At 39.4% G+C, this 14,962-nt stretch overlaps 1 protein-coding gene across 7 annotated transcripts in view; it reads left to right on the top strand.

The window, feature by feature from the left end:
• Positions 1-14,962, top strand: part of DPH6 (diphthamine biosynthesis 6) — a 348,315-nt gene that overhangs the window by 250,202 nt on the left and 83,151 nt on the right. For 6 of the 7 annotated variants that reach the window (XR_006101224.1, XM_042444449.1, XM_042444455.1 and 3 more), the window contains one exon: positions 12,694-13,093. The exons of the other annotated variant lie outside the window; for it this stretch is intronic. Coding sequence is in view for 5 of the 6 variants with exons in the window: in XM_042444449.1 (XP_042300383.1) it covers positions 12,694-13,093 (400 nt within the window). In the remaining variant the exon portion in view is untranslated. The remainder of the gene's footprint in view (positions 1-12,693; positions 13,094-14,962) is intronic. 7 annotated transcript variants of the gene reach the window in all.

The following is a 14,962-nucleotide window of genomic DNA, read 5'->3' on the forward strand; positions in this document are numbered from 1 at the left end:
TGGATGGATGGATGGATGGATGGATGGATGGATGGATGGATGGATGGATGGAGCATGAAAAACCCACCGGGTGACCTAGGACAAGTCACACTCTCTTAGCCACAGAAGATAACAATGCCAAACCCCTCTGAAGAAACTTGCCAAGAAAACCCTATGACAGGTTTGTCTTAGAGTCTTCATAAGTCAGAAATGACTTAGAGGCACACAACAACAACCAAGAGCCAGTGTAGTGTAGTCGTTTGAGCGTAGAATTAGGATTCTGGAGATCAGAGTTCGATTCCCTGCTCAGCCATGGAAACCTGCTGGGTGACCTTGAGTGAGTCAAACCCTCTCAGCCCCAGAAAATCCCTTTATAGGGTCATCATAAGTCAGAAATGACTTGAAGGCACACAACAGCAAAAATAAAGTAACCATATACCTGTAAAATAAGGGATTGGCCAAACATTGTCCTAAATCTGCTCATTGCTAGTTGCTGTCTATTAATGAGAAGGGACTTTCTTCTCTTACCCTCCCCTCCGAAGCCCCTCATCGAACATCAAAAGCTGCTGAGCCTGGGCTATCCTGCTTCCAGTGTTCACCTGAATCGGTCCCTTACTTGGCACAGGGATGGGCAGGTGTTCACACAACTGTCCCAGCACCGATCAAGGATCCGGGGCCTCTCCTTACCTTGGTGGCACGTGAACCAGCTGAGAACCCCCACCCCCTCACCCCATTTGGTGTGGAAACAAGGGTGCCTGGCTGCAGGTGTCCCGTTTCTGCACCGGACAGGGCAACTGTGAGGCTTCTCAGATGGTTTGCACACCAGCAAGGTAAGGAACTCTGTACAAAATCAGGGCTATTTTAGCCCAGGGTAAAGGCTCTTACCCTGGGGTCAGACCAGATCCTTCAGATCTGCATCTACTGATGGGATCAGGTAGGGTCCTGCCATGGGTTGTTGGCCTGTGTCATCTAAACTACAGTATATATCACCTGGCTGGGGGGAAGCTGAGCCATTTGGCCCATGCAGACAGACCCAGAGTCTTCTTAGCAGGTATTCAGGGAGTAAGGTTTACAAAGAGACCCTCTCTTTCTTCCTCTATTGGAACTGCCTCCAGATGGAAGCAGTTCGCTCAGTGAAGGAACCCCATTGCGTCCTGACCATTTTATAGCTATATAATTGGCCCTAAGTAAGTATCTCAAACATGTATCTAAAATAGGAATAAGTAAAGTGCTGTCTGTACTTTGGAGTCCCCTGAAGACCTCCCCTTAGCTCCCTGTCCCATTTGATCAAAATGATTTATTTTTATGAATATGTAGTCCCCATGTCTTCAAGGCCAGTTTCTTCATTTCACCCCCAAAACTGTTTCAGGCCCAGGAGTGGTCTTTTGTTAAAAAACTAAGAAAGTAAAGCAAACATTTACTTCCTAGTTTAAGAAAGGTGGGTTCTTGGCAGGGGGTAAAATCATGGCATAACTGCCCCCAAAACCTCTTGCGTTGGAAACATTAAAAAAAATTGGAGTTTTTTTTTTGAGGTTTTCTTTTTAATTTTTTGTAATATTCAGGAGTGTAGGCACTTTGGAGCAACCTTCCATGGTCTCAAGGGACACAGGTTGGTCCTGGAAACTCTGGTAGGTGCCCACTCAACTTGTTTTAAACTGAAACAGAAAAGCACATAATTTAATCTACAGTACGATATTCCTGTTACATTTTGGTAAAATGATTTAGACTTGAAAGTGTAATCCATTTGGAAAAACAGAGCTACCATAACCCTGAACTAGTTAGCTTGGTTGCTGTTTATGAATATGTCTTTTGTAATACAATTAATCTGTTTATAGTATAGACTAAAATTTGAGAACTAGGGACTTGACATTTTATCTGGCAGGAATTGAAATAATACATGTATTAGAATCATAGAATCATAGAGTTGGAAGAGACCGCACGGGCCATCCGGTCCAACCCCCTGCCATGCAGGAAATCCAAATCAAAGCATCCCCAACAGATGGCCATTCAGCCTCTGCTTAAAGACCTCCAAGGAAGGAGACTCCACTACACTCCGAGGGAGTGCATTCCACTGTCGAACAGCCCTTACTGTCAGGATGTTTTTCCTAATGTTGAGGTGGAATCTCTTTTCCTGTAGCTTGCATCCATTGTTCCGGGTCCTGTTCTCTGGAGCAGCAGAAAACAAGCTTGTTCCCTCTTCAACATGACATCCTTTCAAATATTTAAACAGGGCTATCATATCACCTCTTACCCTTCTTTTCTCCAGGCTAAACATCCCCAGCTCCCTGACTCGTTCCTCATAGGGCATGGTTTCCAGACCTTTCACCATTTTAGTCGCCCTCCTCTGGACACGCTCCAGTTTCTCAACGTCCTTTTTGAATTGTGGTGCCCAGAACTGGACACAATATTCCAGGTGGGGCCTGACCAGAGCAGAATACAATGGCACTATTACTTCTCTTGATCTAGACACTATACTTTTATTGATGCAGCCTAAAATTGCATTGGCCTTTTTAGCTGCCGCATCGCACTGTTGACTCATGTTCAACTTATCGTCTACTTGGACTCCTAGATCCCTTTCACATGTACTTTCATTCAGCCAGGTGTCCCCCATCCTATATCTGTGCATTTCATTTTTCTGCCCTAAGTGCAGTACCTTACATTTCTCTGTGTTGAATTTCATTTTGTTAGCTTTGGCCCAGCTTTCTAGTTTATTCAGATCATTTTGAATGTTGATCCTGTTCTCTGGAGTATTCGCTATTCCTCCTAATTTGGTGTCATCTGCAAATTTGATAAGTATGCTCCCAATTCTGTCATCCAGGTCATTAATAAAGATGTTGAATAACACTGGGCCCAGGACAGAGCCCTGTGGGACCCCACTGGTCACTTCTCTCCAGGCTGAAAAAGAGCCATTGTTGAGCACCCTTTGGGTTCGGCCAGTCAACCAATTATAGATCCATGTAATAGTTACTTTGTCTAGCCCACATTTTACAAGCTTGTTTGCAACAATATAATGGAAAACCTTGTCAAAGGCCTTACTGAAATCGAGATATACTATATCCACAGCATTCCCTTCATCTACCAAGCTGGTAATTTTATCAGAGAAAGAGATCAGATTTGTCTGGCATGACTTGTTTCTCTGAAACCCGTGTTGACTTTTTGTGATTATGGCATTGCCTTCTAGATGTTCACAGACTCTCTGTTTAATGATCTGCTCCAGAATCTTTCCTGGGATTGATGTCAGACTAACTGGATGATAATTGTTGGGATCCTCTTTTTTCCCCTTTTTGAAGATGGGGACAACGTTTGCCCTCCTCCAGTCTGCTGGGATTTCTCCTGTTTTCCAGGAGTTTTCAAAGATTATTGCCAATGGCTCCAATATTACATTTTCCAGTTCTTTTAGTACCCTTGGATGTAGTTCATCTTGTCCTGGAGACTTAAATTCATTTAGATTAACAAGGTATTCCTCTACTATCTCCTTACATATTCTGTACTAAAATTCCCCTATCCTGTCCTCTGCTCCATTATCCTCAGGTTGAGCACCCTTTGCCTTTTCTGAGAAGACTGAGGCAAAGAAGGTGTTGAGTAATTCTGCCTTTTCTCTGTCCCCTGTTAGCATTTTGCCATCTTCTCCACGCAGTGGCCCTACCGTTTCCTTCTTCTTCCTTTTGCTGCGGACATATCCAAAAAAGCCCTTTTTATTCTTTTTAACCTCTCTAGCAAGCCTGAGTTCATTCTGCGCTTTAGCTTTTCTGACTTTACCCCTGCACATGCCTGCTATTTCTTTGAATTCCTTTTTTGTGATTTCCCCCATTTTCCATTTGTTATACATGTTCCGTTTCAACCTCAGCTCAATTGAAAGTTCCTTAGTCATCCATCCTGGTTTCTTGAGACACCTCCCATTTTTCTTTCTCACTGGAACTGTTTGAAATTGTGCCTTCAGTATCTCCCTTTTGAGAAACTCCCATCCGGTCTGAACTCCCTTCCCTTTTAGTATTTCTGACAACGGGATCACCCTCAATACTTCTCTAAGTTTACTGAAATCTACTCTCCTAAAGTCTAGAATGCATGTTTGACTATGCCTGGCTTCTCCTTTCCATTGTATAACAAACTCCAGGAGAACATGGTCACTTCCACCTAATGATCCCACCACTCGCACCCCATTAACCAAGTCATCCTTGTTGATTAGGATCAGATCCAAAATAGCTGACCCCCTTGTTGCCTCTTCCACCTTTTGGACCATCACCCGGCTATTAGATTATACAGACCTAGAGCTAGAGCAAGTCGCTATGTAAAAAAAAAAAGTTAAAATCTTTATTGTTAGTCCCAACAAGAGTAGGCCAATTAGATTAATGGAATTTGCTGAAGTGGTAACTTGCCAAATTCCCATTGATTTAATAGGTGTACTCAAGGTGGGATTAATATTTTGACTTAGGCCCCTATAATAAGATGTCTCCACAGAAGGAAGCCAGGTCATGCAAGATAACATATTTCATTGGAATAAATCCACCCTATCCACATTGTATTCAGTTTTAAGGGTCCATAACAATACAAAATAAATTTATTTGAGGTCGTGATAAATTGTTTAAAGCATTCCTTAAAATATGAAAACTGTAATGAATACAGTGTTAAGAAATCAATAAAACTAAATCAATTTTGGATCCAGCTTTAGACTTACTAACAAGACTAATGAAACAGTAGGTTTGTGAATACACAGAATTATCAGCATACAAACACACAAAAATGCATTGCTTGTTGGATGTTTCTTTTTGGGGAAGGTATTTCTTGGTGGCATAAAACAACAAATATATATAATATAATATCAAGGTAAAGGAAATAAACCATTTTATAAGTCGGATGTTTATTTGATTGTATGATACCTCAGAAAGATTCTTTTACCATAAGTTTTCAGTTTCAGTTTATTTGATGAAGTTATATTGCCTTGTTGTGATATCATTGTTCGAAATTTTCCAGAGCTTTACATGCTGAAAATAATCTGCTCCAAAGGTGTAGTTTTCATTCTGTTCAGTGTTGTGCAATGTGTTATTTTATAGATAACGGTGGACCTATAGGAATTAATAAAATAATGAAAGGGTATTTAAAAAAAAAAGATAGCATGTTAATTGCATATCCATGTTTCGCTGTTTGCCTCAGCAGCAATCAAAATTCGGGCAAGGGTAATAGCAGCCATTGCAGTTGATTATCATGGGGATGATCTTATCTAAACTTTGAAGTTCTTTTTAATGTTGTTTTATTTAATTGTCTGGAATTTTATTATGTTTAATGTATAAAATTTGGATGTTAGTTATTTGATGGAGCATTTTATAATTCTGAATTTCTGTCATTGATTTTACATTTTAATCATGCAAATGGCCTTTGGCTTAAGCATTAATAAAATTGATTGATTGATTGATTGGCATATCCATGTTAGGCGCATCTCTTCAGAGACATATTCCCAATATCCTCTGATGCATCCTATGATGTGAGAATCAGTTCTCTATGGCTCATTTCTTCGCTACCAGTGTGACATCAGACGCTCAGCCCTTGTTGATGTTGTTTACTCTAATGCCTTGCCCCAGTTTATAGAAAGGGAGAAGAGCAGCAGTGTTAACTCCTCCCACAAGTCTAGAGTTCTGGGATTGACTTGGTTGTGCAAGTACACCACTGAATAATGAAAGAAAGATGCCAAAGTGAATGTTTACCAATGAATAAGAGAAATGGCCACAACTTCCTTGTAGCAAATTGTTCATGTGCAGATGTCATGCAGATCAATGAATTACATAGTACTTGCATGTTTGTTTTAGAATACTAGCATACTATTTTAGTATTTTATCATTTTATAGTATTATGTTTTATCATCCATTTTTGTTATATATGTTTGATGTTCTGCTTTGGCTGAAAGGGTGTTATAAATAAATGTTATTGTTGTTGTTACTGCTCTGCTATTATTATGTTCTTGTCTGGCTATGTGGTAAGGCTTATTGTGGTGTCAATTATATATATCCAGTCCATGTGGTAAGATGCTGTATATAAATGTTTTTCCAGTTAGAGTCATTTGTCATGGGAAGCTTTGTAAGACAGCCTCTTTGTGACAACCATTTGTGACTTTCCTGGCAACTTTAAAAGACCAGGACAGCATTTGTTTTCTATTCTTTGATTGCTAAATTATTAATTCCTTTACCAAATTCATCATTTGGCTGGTTAGCTATTTACTTCTGCTATCCAAAGAAATGGAGATTCCTTATCACTCAGTCCCTTCCAAATTAAAGAAAATGAACACTGAACTGCTAGATCTACAAAGAATTAATGGGATCACGCTGGAGAAAGATAATGTTACCTTAAGGAGTTGTAGTTTTTGAAAATCTTCAGTGGCAGTTTTGATTATGATAGCAGCAAGATTAATGAGCCTATAAATTATACATTTGAAGTTTCCTTACACTGCCTGAATAACAGCACACTAGTTTCAGCTTCAGAACAAAGTATCCTACCAACAATAGGTCTGAGTCTTATAAAGTGCAGATTCCACAAGGAAAACTGCAGAGGAAAAGGTAGAGTTTCTCTTAAAAGAGAACTGAGCTTATTTGTAGTTCTGTCAATGGGCCACATAAATCCTATAGGAATTTTAGTGGCTGAATCTGCCTGAAAGTCACAACAACACAACTCTTATTGTGAGCAGCATGAAACAATACATTAACCAGTTTCTGAATATTATCTGCAATATGCAAAATAACCATATTTGCACCATTTAAAAACAGTTGTCAAGTTCAGTAGTTTTAAAAAACTGTTTTTTTCAGTGAAAGTTTAAAATTCACATTTCTATTTTGAAGTCCAACTGTGAAGTTTTAGAACAATAATTACAGCCTTCAGGTTGTAAAAACTTCAGCATGGGTTTCTTCTGGATATAGAAGGTCATCAGAATCACAAGAGTTGCAGGAATCAACACTTAAATTGACTAGCATTTTACAAATAAAATATACAATATGTAAAAATCCAAATATCTTTTGTAATTTTGCCTGCTTAATAAATCTGCTAGCAGATTTTCTATAATTAATTATGTAGTTATATATGCTAATTTTCAAACTGTCAAATAAGAAATAGTGATTGCAAAGAGCCAAGAATTTTCTCAAATCCCTGAGAGCAAGTGTTACTTGAAAGTATTCCTGCTCATTTTTGTAAATCACTAGATTTGTTTCCTTTAGTATTGGAAAAAAGATGCCCTGGCTAAGTGTTGTGCACTGAGGCTGTTTGTTGAAATGAGTCTGTTCTATATCTGTCGTGAATTTAGCAAGTGGTACAATTTTGATATTTTTTTCATTTAAGTAATTGAACATATTATCTAACATCTGCTGTGGAATTTCAGAGGATAGATGAGACTGCCATTATGTACAGAGGAAAAGGGACTAAACAGCCATATAGCTGGAATGCTGGAGGAAGGAGGTGGGAGATAATGGTTGGCTAAAAGCAGGGTTTGTCGTGGGAACAGTCTCCTGTACTGATTGTGCAACTGAAAGAAACAAAGAAATAACAAGAACAAAAGCTAAAACTTCATTGCATTTTACATACTGTTACTTGAAGACATACATACACACACACATAAATACATACAGAAAGGCAAAGAAGAATAAACATGGGAAGTATGGATACTTTTTTTCAGCTCCTCATTCTTATGCTGTCTTTGAACTGTAAGAGTTCATACTCTCTAAATTTGTACAGATAGGTTGTGTCTTGTTCGACAGAAGAATGTAAAATGAATAGCACAGCATTGATGAAAAGTAATTTTATTGATTGTAAGGCAACAACAGAATTGTCACCAGCCTACACTGACTAATTCTATTCAATTACAACTTGGAGAATTCAAAGACATAGTCATGTTATAGTCTGGAAAATCACTATGCAAAGGGATCTTGATGAATCTGAGGAAGTAAGCTCAAGTCTATAAAAGCACATGCTACCATCTTTGTGTACTAATTTGGAGAATAAATACTAAGGAATCAGTTTACAGAAGTGCTAACAGTGGAATAAAAGGTGCTGCGGTGATGCAAGTGATGATCATATCTAGTGAAACAATATTCCTCTCAGCCTGTTCTCAGCCAGTTAACTATGAGCCTTATTGCACAGGGCTGGCTGGACCGGTACAAAAGGGGCCAGGAAGGGAACAGAATGAGCGAGGGATGCATTTTACCGCACACAGAACACTGCCACCGCCGGAAGTCCCCATTCCGTTCTGCATCCATCCGTTCCCCATCCATCCCAGAGGAGGCGATTTCTGAGAATTGTTCAGAACAGTTCTCAGAAAGCTCCTCCTCTGGGACGGATGGGGAATGGAATAGAACGGGGACTTCCTGTGTGCGGTAAAATGCATCCCTCACTTGTTCCGTTCCCTTCCCGGCCCCTTTTATACCATTCCAGGAACCCTGTGTGATAAGGCTCTTAATAGGGTGATCTTACTTCCATCTAGAAACATAAAGAGGGAGCTGTTACCATTTATAAATTCAGGTTTATCATTATTAGAGTGGCTCTTAGCCTTGGGTCCTCCATGTTTTTTAGACATCACTTTCCAGAATCCCTAACCAGCATGGTGAATGGCCTGGGATTGTGTGAGCTGAAGTCCTAAACATCTGAAGGACTAAAGGCTGAGGACCACAATGTTAGGACCCTATTCTTATTCATACATTCAGAGACTTCTACTCATCTTTCCAGAGATATCATATAGGCTATGCATGTGCAGCTCAAACACACAGAGGACCTTTTTCACACTACACAATTGTTAGAACTATGATTCTACTTTGACTGCCATGGCAGCATTCTATGGAATCTTGGGATATGGAGTCTAATAAGGCACTGGATCTCTCTGTCTGAGAATTCTAAATACCCATCCCCAAACTACAAATCCCAGGATTCCGTGGGATGGAACCATGGCAGTTAAAGTGGAATCATAGTGCAATGTGAAAGAGCCTGACATTCAGTTCTAAACTGCAGATCAAATAGAAGCAAGCAGCCTGAACAACCAGTGGAGGCTTGCCCTACCCCCTTCAGATGTTGATCCTCCATCATTCTTGAATCACTGGATATGGGTGCTACAGGCCACATGGAAACACTAGTTCAAGGATTTACACATTAGCAACGTCCAATCAGTTCTTAATTTTAGAATGATATATATAAGTTTTTAATTTATTAAAATTTCATCTGTCTTTTTCCAGTTTTTCCAAATCTGCTCAAATAGCATCCCTCAGTTTGTAGATATTGCATCACAAACCTCCAGAGAAAAGGTCTTTGAATTAATATACTTGCTATATTTTGCAGAAATTAGCTTAATTTCATATACTGGATACCACCTATATAGATGGGTGCCTTTAATGTTTGTACTCTATACACAGCTGGGATTATTGTATAGCTTTAGGTAGGCTCTGTTTTCAGTGGTGAGGGCCCTGGCAGTGTGTGTTTAATACAGAACTTTAGCATTAGCTAAAAAACAATAAAGGAAGTAATCCCTTATAATATATATGCTTAAACTCTGAAATTCACTTCCAGAATATGTAGCAATGGCTAGCAGTGGCTTAGATAAATTTGGGAGAGGTTAGAGTGGCAAGTTTGCTCCAACCCCATTGAACTTCCAGAAGATGGTCAAGTGTATGCTGTACCATTCTGTACTAACTGCCGTATTCTGCTCAGCCTTTTATCCTTAAAACCAGTTTTTGGATTAACGAATTCTTTAAACTGTTCTTTTTATTGGCATTTTAATACACACACACATTTTTAAACAATGTAATTTAACTTAAGCCTATTGGCAATAAATAAATATTTAAATAAATAAATAAATGCATACATTCTATCTAACATGGCTAAATAGGTCTAGCATTAGAAGCAGTGTGTTTCCATGAATTTTGACTGTGTGGTCCTTTGGTTTGATCAAACATGGCTCTTTTCATCACGAAATGGTTGCATCTTTCCTAGGAAGAAAAACCGATTAAAGGTACTCCTAATGCACAGTACAGCCTACATTCAGACTGGTCTGTGATCATCCCCCATATCTATCAGCCTGGATGAGCACAGGAATCTGCACAGGCCATGTCAACTATCATTATCTCAATATTAGCTGGAATCAGCTTCTGTCTACCATTGTTATAACATAGTGTAAGGTCAGAAACAACTGAGCCAGAATGAGATCAGCAGGACCTGGTTATTGTCACAGTATTGATGCCTACACAGTTGCAGTCTCTCAGTAATCTATTCAGTGTCATTACAGAAACACAGAAGATAAAGTTTTTTATTCTTAGGGACCCACAACGGAGATGCTAATAACACTACAGTTGGCTCTCCATAGCTGTGGATTCTTTATCCGCAGATTCAAACATCATTAGTTTGAAGATATTTTTAAAAAATATGAATTCCAAAAATCAAACTTCAATTTTGCCATTTTATATAAGGGACACCATTTTATTATGCCATTGTATTTAGTGAATCTCACTCATACTGTTGAGGCCACATTGTTCAGTTATAAAGAAAATGAAATAGTCTGTAACGAGTGACAGTTGGAAATAATTTCTCAGGCAAGATTTTTCTGTTTCACAAAGCTAGTTTATCTGTTTTTAAAAATGGGTTGGAGGCCATTTGACTAAGAGTTTCTGCGATGCTGAGGAAAAAAATATCCCTGGAAGCTCCATCACACAAACACATACTTTAAAGGTTGAGGCCTCTGTAAAATGTGAGCTTGCATGAATATGTGGGTGCATAGCGCACAGTCTTTCACTTGGAATGATGATCATTTGTTGAGTTTGAAATTGTACTTTTGCCTTGGCCTAATTCTTCTGTATTTCTTGCCATATTCTAAATGGCAGTTGAAGGCAAGCAGAAATACAAAGTAATTGATTTAACAACCTAAGACAAGTACAAGAAAGTAGGAAAGTTTTGTCTCAATGCTTGACTTGACCTGAGACAGCTTTTTTAGACTTATTTTCTAAACAGTACCTCAGCACCTTGGGCCAACCAAATGGCCTTTAAGCTTCAATGAGCATGACTTTTTTTTTTCTCTACTGTAAACCTCCAGTATTCATCTTTTCAAACTGTTTCTCAGTACTAGAAGCAGAATTATATTGACAAGGTTAGAATTCATCTCCTGGAGGGAGACTACTGTGCTACTGTTAAGTGCTAATATAACATTTATGTGTTGGTACCTTAATAACAGCCCCAGTTTACCTAATGAAAATACTGAAAGCAAACAGTACTCAGCAAGATTTTATTATGACTGAAGTGACTGCAATTTGAGGCAAATTATCCCTATTTTTGTTCCCATATCAAACACAGACATGCTAAAGAAATTGCTACTAGTTTTTGGTGTGGAATTAGACTTCACTATCGTTAATCTGGATGTAAGTGTGTTTTTCATGTAAACAGCTCACAAGGGTCAAGCAGCAGAGACTTTTCTGTGGGAGAAAAATGCTTGTCAATAACTTTGTGAGTGAATTTTGAAATAAAGTGTCTGTACCCTGTCATTATTCCTTCCTCTCCAAGTCGAGAGTGAGTGGATGAAAATTGAGCATGTGAATTGAAAGCACAGCGAGTGTTATGCCCTTATCGACCTTAGGTAAAATTACTATTTTAACTTGTAATTATTTTTCCATTCAGAGGTCAGACAATGTACAGTATTTACTATTCTGAACTGCAATGTAAGCAAATTGGTACATAAAAAGTTGTTACCAGTTCACATACAGGCACAGGGAGCTTCAGTCATGAATACTACCATTGCTTGCCTTTTGGTGTTTCTCAAAAAAAGAAAGAAAGAAAGAATAGAGAGAAAAACATGTTTAAACAAAAATATTGATGTAGAAGAATGTAGTACATGGTTGAACAATAAGAATAATAGCATTTTCCATCTCTGGTGTATCCAGAGTATTCTTTTTTTAGTAACAGAAGACACTAAGGGGCTCTCCAGAGCGCCCCAAAAGGCAGGAGGCCACCATGATGCCAGCGTCCATACGGACTAGGTTTCCGAAATATGCAGTTGCTGCGTGCTCCAGAACCCTGGAATTGGCACCAGCGCGCTGCTTCTCACCAATCTGTATCAAATCTAAATTTTCCACCTAGTGCGCATTCTTTCCACTTCCACTCCTCATGGCTAGGGAAGCTGCTTATCAGTATGGTGACTGAGGTGGGTCAGTACCCCCTCTAGAACATACTGCAGTACCTTCAAGCTCCACGTCTCCCCATTGTATTGTGGTAGACCACAAGAGTCATCACCTCTATGGTTTCACTGGTTATATCTTAGCATGCGGTTCCCATATTAGGTGACACCAGAGCAGGATGTGAGGGATGTTGTTCCCCACACTTTCAGAGTGGGCAATCATGTAACTCCTTGATTATCTAATACTGCAATGAGTATGACAGATGTCATCAACTTTGGAGAGTGGCTTGTCTGGGATGGATGTTGCTCAGGCATTTTTGAAATGGGCAACATGCATAACTCTAAGATGGCTAAAGGGACAAAGGAAGGAACCTCCAGTAAGAGCAATTTTTATTGTTTAGAAATCCAGCTTTGTATATCATATACATATTGGTATTATTAGATATAACTATGATATCTTCACAACAGCTTTAAAGCCACCTAATATCCATGTTTATGAAGTCTTCATAACTGCTGTCTCTGCATAGAAAAATGTATTTTTTTTAAAAAAAAATCTATAGCTTTCTAAAATTCAGAGTATTCTGTTTAAATTTTAGGCTGAAGATGAAGACATGAATGAACCAGCAACATACGGAGAAGTAGCTGTAGTTGTGGTGCCTTTCCTCCCTAGAGCTGCATCTGTTGAATGGCATGTCATTGCAGTAGTAGACAAGCAACAGCAAAGAGAAAAGCTTGTGCTGATGAGGTCATTGGAAAGCTGCCAAATTAAATGTGAAGCTGTACAGTCCCATCCAACCTGCACTACAGCTGTTGCCATATCCTTGACCCTGACTTCACCATCACCTTCTATGATCAATTTAGACAGAGTCCTACATGACATGGTGGCAATGTTTAAGCAAACTATTGAGAAGTTGTCAGGAGCCTGCAACACAACCCCTCTGGGCTTTAGAACTTTCTATCAGAGGAATATTATTGAAATGGAAGCACTGAAAGCAGGTAGGTTTCTAGCTTGTCTTCATATTTTTAGATGTCACAAAGAATGATATATCTTACTGGATATTACACAAAGTCCAGATTTCTCCATATGCATCATGATTGTAGATATTACCATACGTTTTCCCTTAAAGTATTTTCATACCAATCCTTGCTCTTGTCTTATAGCCCAAGGGTTATCTGTGCTTCAGACCATTCACACAAACATTAATAAAGACTATTTGAGGTTCCAGATAGAGACTACATTTCACCCAGAACGCAGTGATGTACATCCAAAACAGTCTATAATGCCATGGTTTGGCCAGATATATAACTTAAAAATGAACTTTTGCAGCCATATATTTCAGAATATCTAATTTATTAAGTTTGAGGAGATTTATTACGATCTAACATGATTTATTAAGTTTTCAAATATTTCATATTCATCAACAGGTTCATCGACATGTTTTCATAGAATCATAGAATCGTAGAGTTGGAAGAGACCACTAGGGCCATCCAGTCCAACCCCCTGCCATGCAGGAAATCCAAATCAAAGCATCCCTGACAGATGGCCATCCAGCCTCTGTTTAAAGACCTCCAAGGAAGGAGACTCTATCACCCTCCGAGGGAGTGCATTCCACTGTCGAACAGCCCTTACTGTCAGGGTTCCTCCTAATGTTCAGGTGGAATCTCTTTTCCTGGAGCTTGCATCCATTGTTCCGGGTCCTGTTTTCTGGAGCAGCAGAAAACAAGCTTGCTCCCTCTTCAACATGACATCCTAATATTGAACAGGGCCTTGATCAATATCATGCCTTCGTAACCTTCTTTTCTCCAGGCTAAACATCCCACGCTCCCTAAGTCGTTCCTCATAGGGCAGGGTTTCCAGACCCTTCACCATTTAGTCGCCTCCTTTGGACACGCTCCAGTTTCTCAATGTCCTTTCGAATTGTGGTGCCCAGAACTGGCCCACAATATTCCGTGGGGCCTGACAGAGCAGAATACAGTGGCACTATACTTCTCTTGATCAGACACTATACTTCTATTGATGCAGCCTAAATAGCATTGGCCTTTTTTAGCGCCGCATCAACATTGTTGACTCATGTTCAACTTGTGGTCTACTGGACTCCCAGATCCCTTTCACACGTAGTTTTCATTCAGCCAGATGTCACCCATCCTATATCTGTGCATTTTATTTTTTTCCGCCCTAAGTGAATTTCATTTTGTTAGCTTTGGCCCAGCTTTCTAGTCTATTCAGGTCATTTTGAATCTTGACTTCCTCTGGGTGTTAGCTATTCCCCCTAATTGTGGTGTCACTTGCAAATTGATAATATGCTCCCAATTCTGTCATCCAGGTCATTGATAAAGATGTTGAATAGCACTGGGCCCAGGACAGAGCCCTGTGGGACCCCACTGGTCACTTCTCTCCAGGATGAAAAGGAGCCATGTTGAGCACCCTTGGGTTCGGCCAGTCAACCATTACAGATCCATTAACAGTTACTTTGTCAGCCCCACATTTACAAGCTGTTTGCAAGAATGTCAGGGAAACCTTGTCAAAGCTACTGAAAACACAGATAACTATATCCACAGCATTCCCTTCATCTACCAAGCTGGTAATTCAAAGAAAGAGATTAGGTTTGTCTGGCATGACTTGTTTTCTCTGAAACCTCTGTTGACTTTTTGTGATATGGCATTGCCTTCTAGATGTTCACAGACTCTCTGTTAATGATCTGCTCCAAATCTTTCCTGGTATTGATGTCAGACTAACTAACTATCCAAAAAAGCCCTTTTTATTGTTCTTAACCTCTCTAGCAAGCGTGTTCATTCTGCGCTTTAGCTTTTCTGACTTTACCCCTACACATGCCTGCTATTCTTTGAATTCCTTTTTGTGATTTC

Source organism: Sceloporus undulatus, chromosome 1, assembly GCF_019175285.1.
Source record: "Sceloporus undulatus isolate JIND9_A2432 ecotype Alabama chromosome 1, SceUnd_v1.1, whole genome shotgun sequence".
Taxonomy (NCBI): Eukaryota; Metazoa; Chordata; class Lepidosauria; order Squamata; family Phrynosomatidae; genus Sceloporus; species Sceloporus undulatus.